Source organism: Rhinolophus sinicus, linkage group LG07, assembly GCF_036562045.2.
Source record: "Rhinolophus sinicus isolate RSC01 linkage group LG07, ASM3656204v1, whole genome shotgun sequence".
NCBI lineage: Eukaryota > Metazoa > Chordata > Mammalia > Chiroptera > Rhinolophidae > Rhinolophus > Rhinolophus sinicus.
The window spans coordinates 106,030,534-106,050,936 of record NC_133757.1 but is presented as its reverse complement, the minus strand read 5'-3'; the positions used below and the strand labels follow the sequence as shown (position 1 = coordinate 106,050,936).

Below are 20,403 nucleotides of genomic sequence, written 5' to 3'. Positions count from 1 at the left end.
TGTTTCTGACATTTTTTTAAAAAAGAATTGACAGCTTGGTGCATCAGATGGTCTGAATTGATAGTCATGAACTTTTCTGCTTTGTGTAGATTTTATCTGTTGCTCTAAGTAGTTGAGAAAGGGTAGCGAGTATTTTAAGCTGTAGTGAGCTATGGGTGTTCTGGTTGGTTAATAAAAGGAAACACTTTCTCAACATCGCTTAAGTTTTTAGATGGTTCTTAAACCACCTGGAAGGCTTGTTAAAACAGACTTGCGGGCTCTGCCTGCACAATGTCTGATTCAGTAGTTCTAGGGTGAAGCCTGAAATTTTCATTTTTGACAGTGTTTCAGGTGATGCTGATGCTCAGGGACCATACTTTGAGAACCAGTGTGCTAGACTGACTGAATAATGGAAAGAGCCTAGTGGCTCTTAGCTTTTCGTTTTCAAATTCAAATGCTATCACTGTAAAATGCTCCACTGTGCACCTGCCCTGTAAAGCTGAATGTGGCTCGAGAAACTGGTTATTGGTCTGTTGATAAGGGGGCATTTAAAGCTGCTCACTATCCATTGTTTCCTCCAGTCACTCATTCTTTTCCATACCCTTTCTCTCCTCAAACCTCTTCATTCTCAGCTGATGACCTTGCTTATTATAATCATTAAGAAACTTTAAACCAGGCAGAAAAGATTCTCACAAACCCCTATGACTTCCATCTATACATGTATTCACATTTTCTGACTGCCTTGTCACTGGATGAATTGTGCCTAGGACAGCATTCCTATTTGAGCACTGGATTCCCCGCTCCTGCCTAATCAAGCTCATGGCTCCAGCAGTTACCTTTATATTCTACCTCAAATCCCTACAGCAAAGCCAAGAGTTAATCATATTTTTTTGTGTCTAATTTTACTTGCATCTGCCACTGGACTCAGCACCACCACTAAGGAAGCTGTCGCTCTCTAGATTACTAGTGGCTTTGTTGCTAAGTCCAACGGTCTTTTCTTGGCCTTCTCTCATTTGACTTACATTACTGACTTTTGACATGATTGCCTCCTGTTTTTCTTAACTTCACAAATCTCACCTCAGCATTTTCCTGCTACATGACTGACTACTCCTTCGCTAGTTCATCCTAAGACCTTAGTATTGGGCTCAGTCCTTGGACTTTTACCAGTGCTCACCTGAAGTGACCTGTACCCCTTTTGGGGGGAAAATGGGTCATGAGATGTCTCCTTTTCAGATGGGTTTTTTAGCCCATCTGTTGCTATCTAGTCATCAACAGTGACACCAGGGATTAGCAGGTCAGTTTAAGGGCTGCAACCCCCTTATGCCCCCTTCCCATCTCCACTAAGTTGGCCCAGTCTTGGAACCTGGAGAGAATGATGTCATTACCACAGCTTGGTCTTATCTGCTTTGAGTCTTAAGGATAATGTCCTTAATTAAATGTGTGAGATTCTAACCTCAGATTAATCTGGCTGAGTCGAGTCGTAAAAATTCTAGTTGGCTAAGAATGTGTCAGGCTGAGGAGTGAATTGTGAGAGGCAATCTGCTATAGAGCCTGAGTATCCAGGCAAGCTCTCCTTAGGTACGCCGAGAATACAATTTCTCTTTATCTGGGTCATTTCTCAGGGTTGTGTTTGCATCCTTGAGATTTGTAATGTCTTTCCCCAGAAAAGCAGCCTTGTTTCCACTTACTGTAATAGTGCTAAGCCTTAGTGTTCCTCTTCTGTGATGCAACCCATGTGTGATGGGTCCTTTACATCACTTGTGGAATTTGGGGGGCATGGGAAACCGACACAAAAGACCCTGGAATCTCATGTCTTCCATCAGCATCCATGCCACTGGCAGGCTAACTGTAAGCAAAGGGGTAAAAGATGAAGGGGCACAGTTCCTGACACTTTCCTCCCCAATTTGAAACAAATTTCAGATATCAATTCAATATTTCAGCATGTATCTCTAAAACGATTCGTTAAAAAGGTAATGCTATTAATACACCTGTAAACTTCTATAATTGCTTATTAAATATCCAGTCACCAATTCAGTGGTTAATTGTTGGGTATAATGTGATCAGCAATGCAAGTGTCAAGGTCAAGGAATTACTGCAGGTGTCATTAGCTCTTAGAAATCTTTGCAGTACTGTAATTGTTTTGAGTCAAAATGTAACTGGCTGAAACTGACACTACGAGTAGACTGATAAAACCAAATGTTGGTGAAGATGTGGAGTAACTGAAACTCAAACATCACTAGTGGAGTGTAAAATGGTACAACCACTTAGGGAAACCAATGGCTTTTATAAAATTAAACATTTTACCACTTAATTTTACTCTAAGGTAAATTTAGCCAAGAGAAATGAAATCCTATGTGCACAAAAAGACTTAAGAATGTTCATACCAGTCAATTCTATCTGAAAGCTGGAAAAATGTTCATACCAGCTTTATTCATAATAGCGAAAAACTGGATAAACCCAATAGAATAAACAAATTGTAGCATATTCATGTAATCAAATACTACTGGATAATAAAAGGGAATGAACTGTTACAACATGGATAAATCTCAAAAATTTATGTTGAGCAAAAGAAGCCAGAAGAGTAGATAATTATGCCATTCCATTTTTTAATTAAATTCTAGAACAGGCAAAAATGCATCTGCAGTGCTAGGAATCAAAACACTGATGGCCTCCGCATGGGAAGGGACGGGAGAAAAGGAGGACGTAACTGACTGGGGAGGTAGGAGCAACTTTCTGGGATGGTGGAAATATTCTGTTGACAGTTGTATGAGCATATAATTGTCAAAACTCAGAATTTAGTATCTACATTTCATGCAAATCATCCCAATTTTTAAAAAATGTGGGTTAGTCAACTAGGTCATGAACTTGCATTTTTGTGTCTTGTAATCGGGTATGTTTTCCATGGCATGAACGCAGATATTCATACCTATTTAAGTCAAACCAAACCTAAGTACATTTTTTTTTTTCTGTCATGGGCTTCTTGGTTACCATGCTATTCAAGTCCTTGACTTCACATTACAGTTCTGCACGGTGACCTGGGCACCACCTACAGGAATCAAATCACCAGATCATGATGCCCAAATTGCAGGGGTCCGGGCCAGTATTCTAGGCATCTATGGCCCAATGGTAGTGAACCTCACTGCCCAATCGTAAAGACGAAAATCTTAACTTCCTGCAGCTGGGTACCAGCTTAAGTGATTTATTAGCTGACTTTTTGGGGAACATAGTGTGTAGGGTCTTCCCAGCCGCCCTATTTGTGAATGTGATCCTGATTCTTCCCTCAGCTTCTATGGTCTCATTACCCTTATTTACAAAGTAGATCCTCCTTGTGTCCATCCAGTAGAATATAGAGAAGCTGCCCATCCCCATCCAGGAGGAAAAGCCCAACACACCTGCATAGAGGCAGTCCTCCCACTTGGTAATTAATCTTAGAGACGCACAGTGTCCTAGAGTCCTAGTTTCTTTTCCTCTCTGACCTTACGCCCAACTCGCTCACTGCAGTGGACAACTAGGCCTTCTCAGCCCACCCAAGCCCCTCTGACCAGCAACGATGCAGGCCTTTGCCTGCTTCCCCACACTCATCTTCCCCTAGAGTGCTCTGTATATACAGATGAATTGGGTAACTTTTTAATCACTGCATATTTATTTTTAATAGCTTTGGCGTTTCATATATCAAGAGAATACACCTAGAATAGTATAATCTTAGTATGTATAGTACTGCACTGAAGGATTATCCACAAGCTCAGAGATTCTTTGGAAGTAACAATTCTCTTCAAGCTGTTGGCCAACTGTGGGCCTGGGGAACAATGTGGTTGGTGGGCCTCAGTGATATTTGAGTCAGTGCTCTATCCAATAAACTTGGACATGATTGGAGAAATAAATGTAGCTGTTCATTTTGTTAATTGTAAAGAACTAAATATGGACTGATAATTTGGTATTAAAGATTGTCAGTCAATTTCTGTTAAAACAAGAGACAGCCGGCAGAACTTTCCTTTTTTGAATTATGAATTTGAATAATTATGAGAAATATTTCCTTGAGTTACTGCTTAATTTGCAGTATTTGAAGATAAATAGGCAACCCACGGTATATATACAATGAAGATTTCTTTTTTAAAAAATTCACCCTGTTTGATGAAAGCATCCAAGGAGCTGGTTTGGGAAATGAGGGTATTTTGAATACGCTTGAATACACTAACCATCATTTAACTTTCCCCAGGCTGTTGATTGACATTGGATCCTGAATTTCCCAGCCCCCACCCCGTCAGCTCTGCTCACTTCAAACTGGCCAGCCCCCATTAGCCAGATTGGCACGTTGCTAGTTTCTTGACAGGGATTTTGTACAACTGGTTTTGTAGACGGACAAGTTTGAAAGTCAGCAGGTTGTGTCTTCCAGGTTGTGACACCTGAAAAGGTGTGAAGTTTATACTACCCCCTAGATTCTCAATTCAATATACTCTGCAGTGGCTAAGAGTAAAAATAAAGTGAAAAGTACCCAACCCCCCACCCCCCAAAAAAATCCAGAATGTGTTCCAGAATCTGAAATACAAATTTATTAGCTCAACAGTGCTTGAGTTAATCTATTAGACTCCAAAATACTAAACTGTGTTTTGTGCTACATGTATATGAAAAGCTAGGTTTAGGATTGCTCTGCGGTTACCAAGAGCACCGCCCTACTGTCACACCTTTTCAAGATCTGATGTTCCAAGCATTCAAATATCCCCTATTAAATAGAAAAGTCCCTATTAATGGATCAGTTCACGTTCGCATTTCTAGGTAACATTAATATATATTGTCCATAATAAAACTGAGAAGATGAGCAGGAGTTTTCTTGAAAGAAATTAGTTCAAGGTTTTAATTTATTCTCTGCAATTTGTTCTAATCCTGTATTATATCTGAAAAGCTACAACTTTTACAGGCCAATAAAAAAGATCAATTCTACCTGTTTAACTACTAAAGAGAAATGTATCACTTTAGCACAAGAAATGGGAAAAAATACTGAATTGGGAATAAGTAGAGCTAGGTTTTGCTTTAGGCTCTGCCATACCTGTATGGCCTTAGGCAAATCATTTAACCTCTGCTGGTAGAGCTCTGGTCTGCACTCTTCTGTAGTTTAACAAAGATGAGCTTGCCATTAGGTGAAAGGCCCCTAGGTGGTGCTGTTGTTCTGTTTGTATTTATTTTCCCTCTATAATTACAGTGAAGTAAAAAGGCATAGATTAGAAAATGATTTCCTATTAGTTCAGGAAAAAATTCACTATTAAGAGTTCATTCAATGACATTGTATTATGAATCATATGGCCAATGTGGATTTGACATTAATTAAAAGGAATAAACCAGTAATGATTATACCAAATATCCCTTTAAAATAGGCCCATCTATCCATCAATATTTCTCTAGGTATATTTATCTAAGTTTAAGAAACTAAATAAAAACTAAACAATTATTGTTGAGTACTGATGTATAACAAACCCTACAGAAAAAGGATATTTTGTTGTTTTCAAATGCTAGTTCTAACAATAAATGTTGATAAATGTACTGACTTTTTTCATTTGGAATGTTTCAGACTGTATTCAAAACATGATTTCCATGAGCACAGTGAAAGATATATTACATTACCCCTCCAGCCATGTAAACAAAGACATAGTCATGTAAACAAGGGCATCTTTTAACAAAACCTGTCACTTCAGTGTTCAAAAGGGTAATCAAAAGGGTAAGAATAATACATTAAATTACTTCTCTAGTTTTAATCCACCAAAGAAAAAGGATTCAGAGATTCTACTTTGAGGAGGCTTGGATGAATAAAGTCAGGTTTTCACCTAAAATTCCTGAAAGGAAAAAGAATACATTCCTATTGCTCCCCTATGAAATTCACTAAATATAAAAATTATGCTCAATCAATATATAGAGCAAGAAAGTACCTATGAAAATCCATACCAAGCTACATTTTGGCTTCTTGTCAGTTGAGCAGACAATAAATGACAAGCTAAAAATGTAGCATGATGAAGTGAAATGATATAAAAACCAAGTTTTGTTTCAATAAAGATTTTTGTTAACAAATTAAAGAAGAAAGATACTAGATTTTGGTGGATCCAAGATGGTACTGCTGTGTATGTAAGTCATCCATCCATCCAACCATCCTTTATTGAGCCTATATGGTGGAAAGGCCTGGAGATATAAAGATACCATTTCCATTCACAAACATCTCAGTCTAGTATGAGAAAAAGACTGCGAAAAGTGCAGTTCAGTTTATTACAGTGTCAAGTAGATTTACAACTATTGCACTTATCATTCTGCTGACAGAAGGCCAAAATTTAAAAGGGATATTTTTCTCCAACAAAGCTAGGTTTTTCATGATCTTCGATATAAGATGTTAAAATTACACAAAAAGGTATTCCTCACGTTCTATTCCAGACACACACCCTGCTTACTGTTGTACAGCTTGCTGCAAATGGGAATTTAGTTGGGATAATGCTTTAAGTCATCCAATTCTCATGAAATTACTCCAGTAAAATTTGACAAGTTTTCTTTATACTGTCTTGACACAAAACATGTAGAAAAAACAGCCCCTATATCAATTATAACCATATAACTAAGAGATGACCTTTAATCAAGACTAAGTAAATATATCCTCCCTTGTAGAATCCCACGTGGGTTTTGGGACAATGGGAAACAATAATAAAAGCTAAAAAGTGGCCAGTATATGAAACATTTCAAAAATAGAAGAAAGTCGTGAACATTGTTGGGAAAGTTTTACATTTCCAATGAAATTCTATTCCATTGATCTGTTCGGAAGATTGTCTTCGACCTATTTGGCTTTTTCAGCCAATAAACTAATTGATTCAGTCCTATAAAGAACCACTTTTATTTTAAGTTGGCATGCATAACAATGGATATAGCAGGAAAGTGTTTTTTTTGTTTGTTTGTTTGATGAGCTGTGGGAAAACCCAAGAAAGTATCAGCCTTCAGTCTTCTTAAATTATTTTTCATTCTGATTATATTGGGAAGCAATGAGATGTGGGAGTTTGCATTGTTTTCCATCTTAATAGTTGCTCTGTATTCTGAGATATATGTGATTCATAATGTACCTTAAACAAGACATAGCTTTTAAATATTACCGGGGTAATGCAAAGAAAATGAATGTTTCTTTGGGTAACATTAATTGTCAAGAGAATGATTGCTGATTCAGAAAATGTGCTTTATAATAACCCTGTTAACATAAAGTATAAATGGAGGAAAGAAAGAAGTACAGCAGGTACATGAAAGGGTTAGTCATATTAGCAAGGCATTTCAGGATGGTTTTGTTCTTTTGACTAAGATGCATACAATCAATTGTAACCCGCTTCAAATCCTTGAGCAAAGGGGAAACAGAAACACAGGAGTACTTGGTGAGCATCAGCAGATTCACCCCATTCTTACAAAGACTCTGACCAGTCATAAATGACCCCCTCCTGAAGCAAGGATTTGCCCTGGTAAAAAGGATAATGTGCTCAAGCTGTTAGAATTATCAAAAATGAAATTTAGATTACTAACCATGTCCTGATAGTTACAGCATGTAGAATATCAAACGTCCTCTTTTTAAACTAAAGTAAAAAATGAAGAAGCACGGTTAATTTACTTTTGCGGATGAAAATAGATGTCCAAGTGCAACTTTTGCTTGGAGTTTCCCTGTGCTCGATGTCACCAGAACTTCCCGGGGGGGAAGTATTTCTCTGCCTTGCTAACCCTGCTTGATGTTTTCCTTGGTAGAATACTTGCTCATGAATTTCCACATGCACGTTTCTACTGTGAATGACATCTAATAATGACATCTAGATATTTTCTGCTTTCAGAAAATTCTAGAGTACAATGTACAGCATAGATATTTCTTTCAGTTTAAAAAAATAGTGCAAAAATGTATCTGATAGTCAAAGTGATAGTTCAAGTGAGTTCTTGTGCCAAGGAACACAGTCAAGCTTCACCTTTAGCTGACTTGTAAAACCTGAACGTAGTTTTGGGGAAATATTCCAGATTTTCCCATTAGTTCTCCACTCATCCAGTCGTCATCTACAGATTCCAGCTCTGTTATTATATCTCCAGCCTGTAAGAAAACAGGAATTGTAAAGAATTATTAGTTTCTGTTGAGTAAAAGTGTGGTAGGCAGCCCATCTGGAGAGGCATATATAATCTTCTCTTTAACTTATCATGATTTGCCGAGAGGATTAAATGATACATCACAAAGACGATCTATACCTAACGATGCCATTTACTTGTATGCCTCTTTTCCTCAAAGCCCATTCCTTTGCCAGTGTCACTCCTGTTGCACTTCTATTTTCCTGCTTGTATTTTGTGCCCCCCAAATTCACCATTCCTAATCCAAAATTCTTCTTTAATAACAATACCAACTATTATATATCTATATCAATACCAGCTATTTTATATATGTATACACACACACACACACACATACACATACAAAACACACACACGGTGCCAAAAAAATGTATACACATTTTAAGAACGGAAAAAACTGTATTAAAATTGTAATACTTAATATATACCGGTAACAAAAGACAAAAGATGAATACAAGTCATGTGTATACATTTTTTTGGCACCCCAGGTGTACGTGTGTGTGTGTGTGTGTACGCGTATAAAAACGATTAAAAAAACTGAAAATTACTCTGATGGTAACCACTTTGAGCACCTCTTGTAATTGCAGAAGTCAAATGTGACTTGTATTCATCTTTTGTTATTGGTATATATTGAGTATTATAATTTTAATACAGTTTTTGCTTTCTTAAAATGTGTATACATTTTTTTGTCACCCTCTGTATATACTGTATGTATTTGTGTGTGTGTGTGTGTGTGTGTGTGTGTGTGTGCGTGTGTGTGTATTTCCCCCATCTAATAATTATTTACTGAGTGCCCACTATGTTTCAGACACTGTTGTTCAGTTCATTACGGACACAGCAATGAATAAAAGATCTCATTCTAGAGTAGGGAAACAAATAAATATGCTGGCAGAGAAAGACAGACAGTGTGGGGTTGCCATCTCATTAGTGTGGTCAGGGAAGGGCCTGCTGAAGGTGATATTTAAGCAAAGACTTAGAGATAAGTGAGCCATGTGCTTACTGTAAGCCTTGTCCTATTCTATGTACTTTATAGGAATTAACTCATTATAAAATACAGCAGTCCTAGAGGTGGGTACTATTATTCTTCCCATTTTAGAGATATGTGTACAGATTTCCTTATTTTAAAGAAAAAGAAACTGAAGCTCAAAAGAGAGATTAAGTAACTTGCTCAGAGTCACATGTCTAGTTAGTGATAGGGACAGGATTCAAATCTAGTGTGATTTTAGGACCTGTATTTCTAACCATTAGGCTGTGGAGCCACCACATTTTTACAATGGACCTCTTTATTTACAACGGCTTTTACTAGAATTGCCTTTTCTCAACATCCTGAGCATTTTCAACTCTGCATTTGTTTTTCCACGTAATGGTATTGTCCTCTACCATTTGGTTTATTCCATTCCTCCTTGGACTCAGTATAAAATTTTCATTTTTTCCTGTCTTAAAGAGCTTCAGTCTGACTCAGAATACTGATTTTTCCTCATCAGGTTAGTCAAAGGGACTGTGTGTGAATAAAAATTCCTCAAAAGATCACATAATTTTTGAAGTTATCTCCTGAAACCATTTTGTTCTTTATTATTTCTAACAATTTCTTAGAATCTGGGTTTAAGATTCTATAATGGTCCAAAATGACCCTGGCTACTTTTAAGAATATCTTTATCAAGCTAAATGGATTTATTTGTAGCCCTAGTACATAGCCCTCTGGAAAAAATGGTTTGATTTAAAGCCTTTCTTATGGAAAATGGAAAGGAAAAATGCTGACTATCAAATGTCATTAATTTACTTTACTCTGCTAAAAACTGTAAAATTTCTGGCCATTCAAAGTTTCTATTATAAGTAAGTTCCTTCTGGTTTCTAAATTATAACATAATGGTTCACTAAAACTATTCTTCTCAGCTTTTACGTACATAGCATGACAGTTTTCTGAGGGCTAGGACAATTTTAAAAAAAGTTTTATCTAATATTCTGTGGATATTTAACAAAAATATTAATGATCAACGATACTGAAAGCAGTGCAGAATCCTTTAACTAAAAACACTGTAGAACTATCCTGCTTACAGTTAGTCATTTGTAAAATGAAGACCACTTATTTTCTGGAGGACACTGAATTCTAACTTAAATGAAGGCCAAAATAACATCCAAAAAGTTTGAATCCAGGTTGTTCACTTGAAGTAACAGTCTAAAGATAAAAGGAATGAATTTTGAGCCACTAACTCTCAAAAGACTAGAAAGGACTGACGCAACAGTTTCCAAACATTTGGGTTTTAGGTACCAAGAATTAAAAAAAAAAAAAGAAAGTGCTATAGGGTTACCAAATTATAATTTTCCGTAAGAAATATCATTTACTAACAATCATTTATTTTTTAATTTCATTAAATTTATTGGGGTGACACTGGTTAATAATATACAGGTTTCAAGTGCAGAATCCTATAATTCATCATCTGTATATTGCATTGTGTGTTCACTAGTATTTTATAACAGAAATGACATTTTAATATGAAAACAAAAAAAATATTGTCAGAAGAAACAAAAACTCCATCACAAAATGGGAAAGTTAGCAACCTTATAACTGACATATCTCTCAGCATGCCCCAACTCATGACTCCCCAAAAGCCTGCACGTACCCAATATCACTTTGTTTTCCTTATTTTGTTTCCTCATTTTGTTGTGGGTGCCTTGTTTGGCACCCACTGCTTTAAGTCTCATCTTGTCCAATCACTCCTTGATGCTTTCATTCTCCCTATGGCATCCCCGCCCCTGATCAAACGATAGAGAATTTACTGCTATATGACACAGAACCTTCTGCGAGCAACGACTACTAAAACCACCCTCCATCCTCTGGCACAGTCTCAAAGTACTACCCTGGGCGCTTTCCTCTGACCATGGTCCAACTATGGATTGGGGAAATAGGATCATGGAATTTTTCCTTTAAAAAAAAAGGAAGTAAGATTAGGATTAAATTTTAGATGCTAAAAAACCCTTTGCAAAGTAGCTTAACTTTTGAGGTCCATTCCCCACAGCCGAGTCCATATCTGTGGACATAAGGCACTGGTGCAGTGGCCAGTTGTAGTAGGTACGAACTGATTTCTCCACTGATTTCAAAGACATGATAAGAGCAGGCTGCAAGGGCCATGTACGCGATCATCCTTTACTAGGGCCACCAGTGAAAACTCCAATATTACTGAGATCTGATGCTAAAAGGCCAAGGAATAAGGAATTTGGGGATTGTGGGGCTATCAAGCCAATAAGGTTTAAGTACCTAAACGCCTTATTGATAATTTACATTTGCCTCGTTCACTTTCTAATCTTGTCCTTTAGAGTTACGGTGTGAGATGTGTTCATTCTTGGCTAATGATCAATATTCCACCCTTCAATGGAAAACATTTCAAAATTTATACCTTCCTAATACAGTTACAAAAAGACACACATTCTGACCTTGAAGGAAAGTTCATCTTCATTCTCCCCATGGAAATCATATAAGGCTTTGGCCTTCCTCCCCTTCAGTGCTAAAGCAGACATACTTTTTGCCTCAGCTGTGGAGATACAAAAATTCAAATACATAGAAAGACATTGGACTAAAGCACAAATCAAACATATTAAGAAACCCCCTTATCATTCCCAGGGCAGAATATTTTCAATTAATTTTGAATTTATTTAATTTATAAAAAGATGAAAGATGTTCTCTTAGCAGGAAAAAAAGATAGAAAATAAATTTAGTGGACAAAATTAGCCATTATCAAGTGAAGGCATTTTTATCTTTTTTCCCCTTAACTCCAAGAAAGTATATGAATAAGAGAGTTTATAAAACTTTATAAATCAACTCTTTCAAACTTAGGCAAACAATTTAAACTGAGCGTGGCCAGAGGGAAATGAAACACCCTGTTTCCCCGAAAATAAGACCTAGCCGGACCATCAGCTCTAATGCGTCTTTTGGAGCAAAAATTAATATAAGACCTGGTATCATATAATATCATATCATATATCATATCATATCTGGTATTATATTACATTATATTATATAAGACCCGGTCTTATTTTACTATAAGGTCTTATAGTATAGTATATCTATATAGTATATAGTATAGTATAATATAAAAGATATATAGTATATCTTTTACTATATGGTCTTATAGTAAAATAAGACCGGGTCTTATATTAATTTTTGAGCTGATGGTCCGGCTAGGTCTTATTTTCAGGGAAACACAATATATATCATTTTAAAAGTCTCGGGCTTCCCCTTAGAGAGTAAGAGTCACTTCCTGTCGTTGTCATACCTGGGCAGGGCCGCACAAAGACTGCTGGGAAGATCCCCTCCTTGCCACGCATTCTGCCCTTGTACCAGTCGGAATCCAGACGCTGGAGGATCAGGATCCGGTCCCCCCTCTGGAAGGATAAGTCATCACCTGTCTCTGCCGTAAAACTGTGAAGAGCTTCACACCATTCTCCAGAAAGACTGTTATCCTGCTACAAATCAGAAATTTGATAAGAAATGGGAGATTTTATTTGAAATTGATTTCTACAAAGGTTGAAAAATAGTAGAAAAAAAGCTAAGGTGTCATAAGATTTCAAAGCCTGAAGGTTTCTTTAAATCACCTAATACTTTATGTTGCTATCAAGTTTTAGAAATAAAAACTTCCAATAACTTTTTTTCTCAAAATATAAATCTATATGACACATGTGATAGAATTTGTGGCTCTTCTGCTTTTAAAAGATATATAATATTTAAGCAAAACCTTTTTTCTAATTATGTCTATGACAGTTATATTAAAAAACCTAGGTAAAAACATACAATATTTATGTATAGTATTTATGATACTATGAACAAATTCTAGTAATATAATTTCCAGTGAAGCTCCTCTAAATTATGAAGGATCCAATGGGCATTCTATTAATTCTCAGGTCTTTACCTGATTCAGAGGCTATCAGATTCCATAGTATAGGGCTTCATTAATCCATACTTTTAATTTCATGAGGTAGTTATCGCTAAGGCTGGCAGAATAACCAAATGTGGTGGGCTAGTATGATGAAATGCTCTAACATATCAGAGGAAGGTTCTGCTCTATGAAGAGGTGTTTCTGCCAGGTCAGGATGAGAGCCCTATGTTTAAAAAGCTCAGGTAGGGAAGGAGAGGATAACGCTAAGAGCAAAGGCTTGAGCCAGACAGGCCTGGGTTCCACACCCAGCTCTGCCACTTCTTAGCTGACATTGGGCAATATGATTATCTTTTCTGAGCCTCAGCTTCCTCTTAAGGTTGCTGTGAAGATTATGAAATAATAATGCATGTAGAACACTTAACACAGTGCCCGGCACATCTTAAGTTCTCAACAACTGATGGCTCATAAAACAAAAAAAACAAGCAAACAAAACCTCCTAACCTTAGCCCTCTTGCTCCTGCACTAGGGTAAGCAACCCTAAAGAATGGTCCTTATCACTCCCAAGAAATAGGGGCAACGACTCATTTCCTTTGGAAATCTGTTACTTTCTTCCCTGTTTGACTTGATCACTAGGTGGGGATGGAACAATTAAGAGATACACAGCCCAATCAATTACCAGTTACATTCTGATAATGACTCCATGAGGCTCACTCTTTTAAAACAGCTCACAAAACACAATGGAAGTCACATTCCTGTTCAGTTTAAAAACTTCTCAAGTCATGTTACACATGCAAAAATGTTAATCCAGTTTTTTCTCTTTCCTGTTATAAAAAAATAACTCAAATGTTCCTTAAATATTTGACAAATGTATGAAGAAGTAGGAAAAATACCTACTAATCTATACTGTTACCACATAGGGGCAACTGAATGTTAATAAATACATTTTCTTCTAGTCTTTTTATGTTATATATTCAATTTCCTTTGAGGCATGTTTTCCGCTCATGACGTTTATTTTCTAAATCTAGTTTTCCCTGGCCTCAAAACATTCTACCAATAATGGTGACATTTAGGTTGTCTTCAATTTTTTCCTATTATAATAACACCACTACGACTATCTTTGTGACTAAAACTTTGTCTCATTTTATCCTTTCATAGGGTCAGAAAAAATAATAATTATTTGTAATCTCTTTTTTAACACTCACATAATTACTTATTTAGTGTTGAATTGTATTCAATCTTTGTTAACTGGATAAATGGTATTGTATTGCTGCTTTACGAGGCATTTTCTTGATTACTAGTAAGGTTAAACATCTTAATATCAGCCACTTAACACTATCTCTTTTATTCTCCAATCATGTCTCTTTCCTTATTTTCTATCAGGGTTTGCATGTCTTTCTAATCCATTTGTATGAGTTCTATATGCAGAATAGATATTAACCACCTATTTATTTCAAACATTTACTACACGAATTGAAAAGTGATTTTATAACATTTTCTTTGGAAAATTATGATTTTAATATTCCTCCCAGAGTTAAAAATGTGGCTTTCACTACAGTTATCTATTCAAGGAGCTTACCTGAGAATTTGCTCCACAATCTTCCTTTTTGGTCTTCGATGGTACATTTGTGCCTATGTTAAAAAAAAAAAAAAGGTCAAAACTTCAGATGTAAAGACCATACAGTATTGGAGAAAAGCTACAGGAGAGAATGAAAAGTCTGGGATTCCAGACCAGTCTCTTCATATTTTGAAGAGACCAGGCACTACCCTCTCTGGGCTTATCTCCTTTTACTGTAAAGTGAAGGAGGATATCCATTGGTTATATACTCTATAGTCTATTTCTGTTTAAAAGTCTATGATTCTTCCCCTGCCATTTCTGATATGAAGCTACTACTAATTACCTAAAACACCAAAAACAGCTCTTTGAGAGATTACCACAATAATGTCTATCCCACACAAATGACCATTTTAAAATCATTTCTTTTTCTCTTAAAAAATATGGCAATTGGATTATTATGCAGCTTAAGTATTATCCTATTATTTGGTTTACTTGAATTAATAGAAAACAATATTCTCCATACTCACTTAAAACATTTGTACCAGAGGCGGGATGTTCCTCAATGAGCTCCACAAAGTTAAGGGGGAAAATCCCAGTTCTGTCTTGAAGTTCTCCTCTGGCCCATTCTTCATTCACATATTCTTTAAGAATAATAATTTCTCCCTCCGAGAAACTTAACTCATCCTTCTGGTCTCCAATATATTCAAACCGAGCAATACATCTCGGACCTCTGAACAAAGATCACATTTGTGCGTTACACTAGAGATTACGAACTTTCAGAATGTGTTAAAACCTTCATTCATTTTTTCAATAAATATTTACTCTGTTTACTATGGAACAAGTTATACTGGGCATAATTTAAACTTCTCCATGAAAAAGAATAAGCTACATTTCTAAATGATAGTCGTTACTTTTTAGATCTGAACCTAGTTACTCAGAAAGGCTAAAGTCAATATCAGAGACATGCAGAATTCCATAAGCTGGTGGTCAGTTTACACTGTCATGTCTTCTGATTACCTTTACTTCATTACAGAATCTCCCCAGTCTCTATGTCCTTGCATTCCTGGGCCAGTCTGAACTCTCTCAATTACAGATGCACTGAGTTGAGGAGTGCTAAGCCTAGGGATCTCGGGGCAAGCCAGCAAACCCACGGGAGAATGTAAGGGCATCAGCTGGCAGTGGTGATGCTCAGCATATGTTGAATCAGTCAGCGAGTTGTATATAGGGATGAATGGTCTTCAAAACTAGAAGGTTCAAAGGAAACAAACTCGGCATATTATCTTACAATGCTTAGTCTTAGACCCAACCCTGTTGTTTTAAAAATGATTTTTGTATCTTCTTTAAAAAAGCTCATTTCTGAGAAGTAGAACAATCCTTAAATTATCTGCAATTTTGACTAAAATGAACATAAACGCAGAGATAAAACTGTGTCTAGAAGGCATGATTTAATACCAAATTTTCAACTTGAGGCTTTAGAAAGGAAGTTTCAGTAGCAATGGGCTAAGGAGATGGAATTGTCTGAAGAGAAAAGGTTGGTACTGACTCTAATCAAATTCTGATTTAAGTCAGGTCAATGGGTCAATGGCTGTGAAAGTCCACTTTAAATTCAACCTGCTGAAACATTAAATGCTGCTTAAAAACAGGAGAAAAACTGAAACAGTTGAAATAGAATTCAACTAATGCGGCATCAGAAGTTTTCTTATTTGTGGTAACCTTTGCATTTATTTTCTAACGTCCTCAGGGAGCATCTCCTTATGTCTGACCTATTCAAAGACAGGTTTACAGTCTTCAGCAGGTAGTGAATTCTATTAATTTGCTCATTTAACTGGAATATAAAGTTGCACTGAGGCAGCATTTTAAATCAAAGAGTTACAACGATGCATAAAAAGGTGTTCAGACATGAAGGCAGACTCCTCCCCCTTAACTCTTCCTTTACTGTCTTCTAGTTCCTCTTAAAAACAAAATAGTACAGAATATCTAGCAGTTTTTGTAGGGTTCTTATTTCTACAAGGTTGAAATATTTTCTGTGACAAAAATATCTGCACCTCCTAAAAATGTGTTGGTAGATAAACACCAGTGGGCCAAAATAAAATACAACGAAGGACAAAACCATCTGTGCTCAAGCTCAGACCAGGCTGTGGGAAGCGTCTGTTTGTCGCTGTCTTTATGTCCTGAATTGATATGGAGAATTGCCTACATCAGCGTCCATCAGCATGTTGCATTTTCATCAGAATTTCAATCCACTATGGCTTTTAACAAATAAAGGTTTCCTTGTAATTAAAAAAAGACACACTGAGAATCAATGACCACACATCTAAAGTGTTTAAACGTGGTAATTCTTTAAGATATAAATGCTTGCCTTTTTTGTATTTTGTGCAAAAGACCACAAATAAAACTTACTTAATACAATGAGATGAAACCGATTCTGTTTTCCCATTTCCTCCTTCTGGAACATCAATCTAGTAAAGACAATTGTATATTTTCAGATTTTAGTAAGATACATTTAAGGGTAGATAATTAGGCAATGCATGATTAAAATTAACCAGTTTAGCTAGGTGGGAAACTGAGGAAGTGGTACCCTAGGGGCTAAAAGGTTAGAAATCCAGAACTTGGATTTTGGGGAAAAAAGTGTGTAACTTGTGATTCAGTCTTCCTTCAATAGCCAATCAATCCTTCTCTTATTTGCTGGAATAAGCACATTAATATCATCCTACCCCTGACTGAGTTTTCTCTATCCCATACCCTCTAAGATGGAAATTTCACGAGGAGGACTTAGGATAAAAACTAGGCATCAGGCATTTGGGCATTATCATTACTCAAAGTGTTGGAAGACTTCTGCAATACTATCCTGACCCCCAACTAAAACATTTTAATCACACTAGTGGGCTCTCTCCATTTTCATAACTCTGGAACTTTTTTTTTCTCTTCAATGTGAATAGGGAAGAAAGGAATTAGTACTCGGTGAGTATCTACTAAGTGGCAAGCACTTTATATAATACCTCATTTACAAGGCTCAGTGGAGCTGGATTGTAATAAAATATTTGACCATAATGCATTCAGTCTGAAAACTACTGAAGGCATTGAGGTTTATATTAAATAAATCACTGCCCTTCTTGATGAATTCTAAAAGCTCCAAGTTTTAAAACAAGTTTTTTAAACTTGTAGGCTTAGAAATAATACTTATACCATAAGGTGGCAGATTCAGTGTAATTGATTTCAGTATGGTAATTGTGCTTTTAAAGTACTACTACATTGGGCAGAAAAAAAATCAGGAAGAGTGCTAAAATTAGCCTTATTAATATTAATTTAGAGAATGTGATTGGATTGCTCCAAAGAATCAGGGCATATAAATACTGAACAATTGTTAAGGCCCACGTTTTATAATTCAAGAGAATCAAACTCATTTATACTTGAAAAATACAGGTTATATTTGTTTTCTAAGTTTCTGATATAATAGAAAATCATTTACTTCCCTGTGTCCCCAAATGGCTGTTAATGCTCAACTATTTAAGCTAGCTTTATTGATGTTTTGCAGTATCAGTAAGTTATACCAGAGACAGAGTCATCCTCTTCCTAATGATATGAAGTAGCAGTCTGATTTTATCCCCAGGTTTCATAGCCACCTGGGCTTAGCACTTAGGGCTGGACCATACAAGTCTGCTTTTACAAGGTAGGCTGTGAGGGTATATAAAATTCTGACAATTTAATATAATTTTTCCCCAATCAGATTTGAAATTATCATGTGAAAAACCATTAATGGACCACTACCTCCAATAAAAGTACTTTAGTATTCCTACATCTATTTTTTAATTAAAGATGGAAATAAATGGGAATGGAAAGAATAAAAGAAACCAAAAATAAAATGTACTTCAAAGAAAAGGAGAACTGGTACCTTAGAAAACATTCCTTCAGGACAATCTAGTACCATTTCAGTCTTGTTTACTAAATGTTTCAAGGAATTAACATATATCCTTATGTGCTTACCAATCCTCTAAGAATGCTGATTCACCAGTTGACCTATAGTGTTTTCTCACTTTAGGATTTCAGATAGCATTTAGGAATTATGTTCTAATAGTTCATAATATAAGTAATCATTATTTAATTGAACAAACCTTTATTTTTTGAACTTTCCAAATACCAAATGAGTCAGTGGAAGACAGATAACTAGAATCCAAGAATCTAGGCTTCCGGTTACTTTTTCCCAACTGCCAGTTATGTGGAACCGATTGAATACATGACAAATTTAAACAAGCATGACCCACTTACAATTACTTTGACATAGTTGGCAGGAAACATGCCAGTCTGGTTTCTGCATTTCCCTCTGTACCAATCTGTACCTATTTTTTCCAGAAGATAAACAATTTCTCCAGAAGTGAGGTTCAAATCATCAACTTGTTCTGTAACATAAAATTATAATGATGTGTGATAAATTATCCTGGTTGCAGATTTGATTAAAGCAGAGCACAAAGTAGCATTTAGTTCTGTCCACTGAGGCAGAATGTTCTATAGATTCTGAAAAACAGATTTTCCTAATCAAATTGCCTTAAAAATATATCTTTTTTTAGATATTGCTGTTATGAGCTTCCTCTTTTAAGATCAAATTATATACATTTACCATGCATTGATTGATGGAAAACAGTTAAAAAAAAAACAAAAAACATTGTGTTGGACCATGATTCCTACTATGCCAATATAAACCTTACGCTGAGTATATATTTAACAATGAAAGGGTTTTATAGATATGGTATATTTTTATTATTCTCAATCATGCTTAAAAATCATTTCAATTTCAAAATATTAACTAAGACAATGCTACAGCTCTTTAGTAAGTAAAAGTACTCACCCTAAAATAAAAATCAGTCTACCAAGTGGATAAAATGAGGTTATTTTATAAATGAATCAGGAGTTTATTTGTAGCCTTGGATATAAAAGGTATTTAAAAATTGATTGAAAAAATTTATCTTTTCATCTCATAAGTAATAGCTGAGCAATGTGTGTAGGTTTTACAATTGTTAGGAGAAAAGAACTTCACTTATGTCAACTGTTTTGAAAGAGTTAAAAAGTTTGCAGCTGGTAGATAATTTGCTATTTGTTCATCTGTAAGGGAAACATGCCCCCTCTTCCCAATGAGTTTGAAAGGCAAGGCTATGCAGCTCAGCTTTCTGGGATGGTTGGGTACAATCGACCATTCCTAAAGGCAGGATGATTGATAAGACGACCTCTCCAGTCCAGGACTCTGCTGCACAGAGAATGAAGAAGGATGTCCTTGAGAGATGAAGCCAAGGAGGAGGCCTGCTCCTGGATCCCTTTACTATTTACGTCCTTACCTGCTGGAAAATCATGAAGAACGACAGCATGAGGAATGCTACAGTCAACAGGCTCCAGAGCTTGGCTTGGATCCTGAGGGGGGAAAACATGGCTGTAAATGAAGTGCGCAGGATGGTGCGAGATTTATAGCCACTCGGAGACCAATTTTTTTCTCTCATTAGAGTCCTCTTGACATTATGAGTACAAGATGCAAACTTGAGCCAAATAAGAGAATCATTATCAAGTTGAAAAGGCATGTGTCCTTGCCAAGTGAGGACAGAAATAACTCTCAATTATAATATCCTCTAGCATTTTTTTTAACCAAAGGAGTAAAACAAAAGAGAATTACTTAACTTTTTTTTTCTTTTTCCACCTATTATACCCTGAAGTAGTGGTTTTTGACCTTTTTGTCTTTCAAGGGTAGCTTTTTCCTAAAACAGTGGTCAGGATTAATTCTTAAGAACAGAAATTTTAAAGTTGTGTCTTCATTAAGATGAGCAAAGAAGAAAAGTGCTGCAATTTATGCTCTTGCCTTTCATAATGAAAAGAGCCAATGACTTCCACAAAAGCATAATTCACAAA

The 20,403-nt window shown here is 36.1% G+C and overlaps 1 protein-coding gene across 8 annotated transcripts in view; it reads right to left on the bottom strand.

The window, feature by feature from the left end:
• Positions 1-4,506: 4,506 nt before the first annotated feature.
• SH3D19 (SH3 domain containing 19) overlaps positions 4,507-20,403 on the bottom strand; it is a 141,839-nt gene continuing 125,942 nt past the window's right edge. For 6 of the 8 annotated variants that reach the window (XM_019722837.2, XM_074338447.1, XM_019722822.2 and 3 more), the window contains 8 exons: positions 19,842-19,914; positions 18,781-18,911; positions 16,915-16,973; positions 15,042-15,244; positions 14,536-14,588; positions 12,360-12,549; positions 11,521-11,618; positions 4,507-8,056 (listed from right to left, as the gene is read on the bottom strand). In XM_019722837.2, coding sequence (XP_019578396.2) covers positions 7,940-8,056; positions 11,521-11,618; positions 12,360-12,549; positions 14,536-14,588; positions 15,042-15,244; positions 16,915-16,973; positions 18,781-18,911; positions 19,842-19,914 — 924 coding nt within the window. In that variant the 3' untranslated portion in view covers positions 4,507-7,939. The remainder of the gene's footprint in view (positions 8,057-11,520; positions 11,619-12,359; positions 12,550-14,535; positions 14,589-15,041; positions 15,245-16,914; positions 16,974-18,780; positions 18,912-19,841; positions 19,915-20,403) is intronic. The other 2 variants (XM_019722829.2, XM_074338450.1) reach the window with 1 other exon arrangement.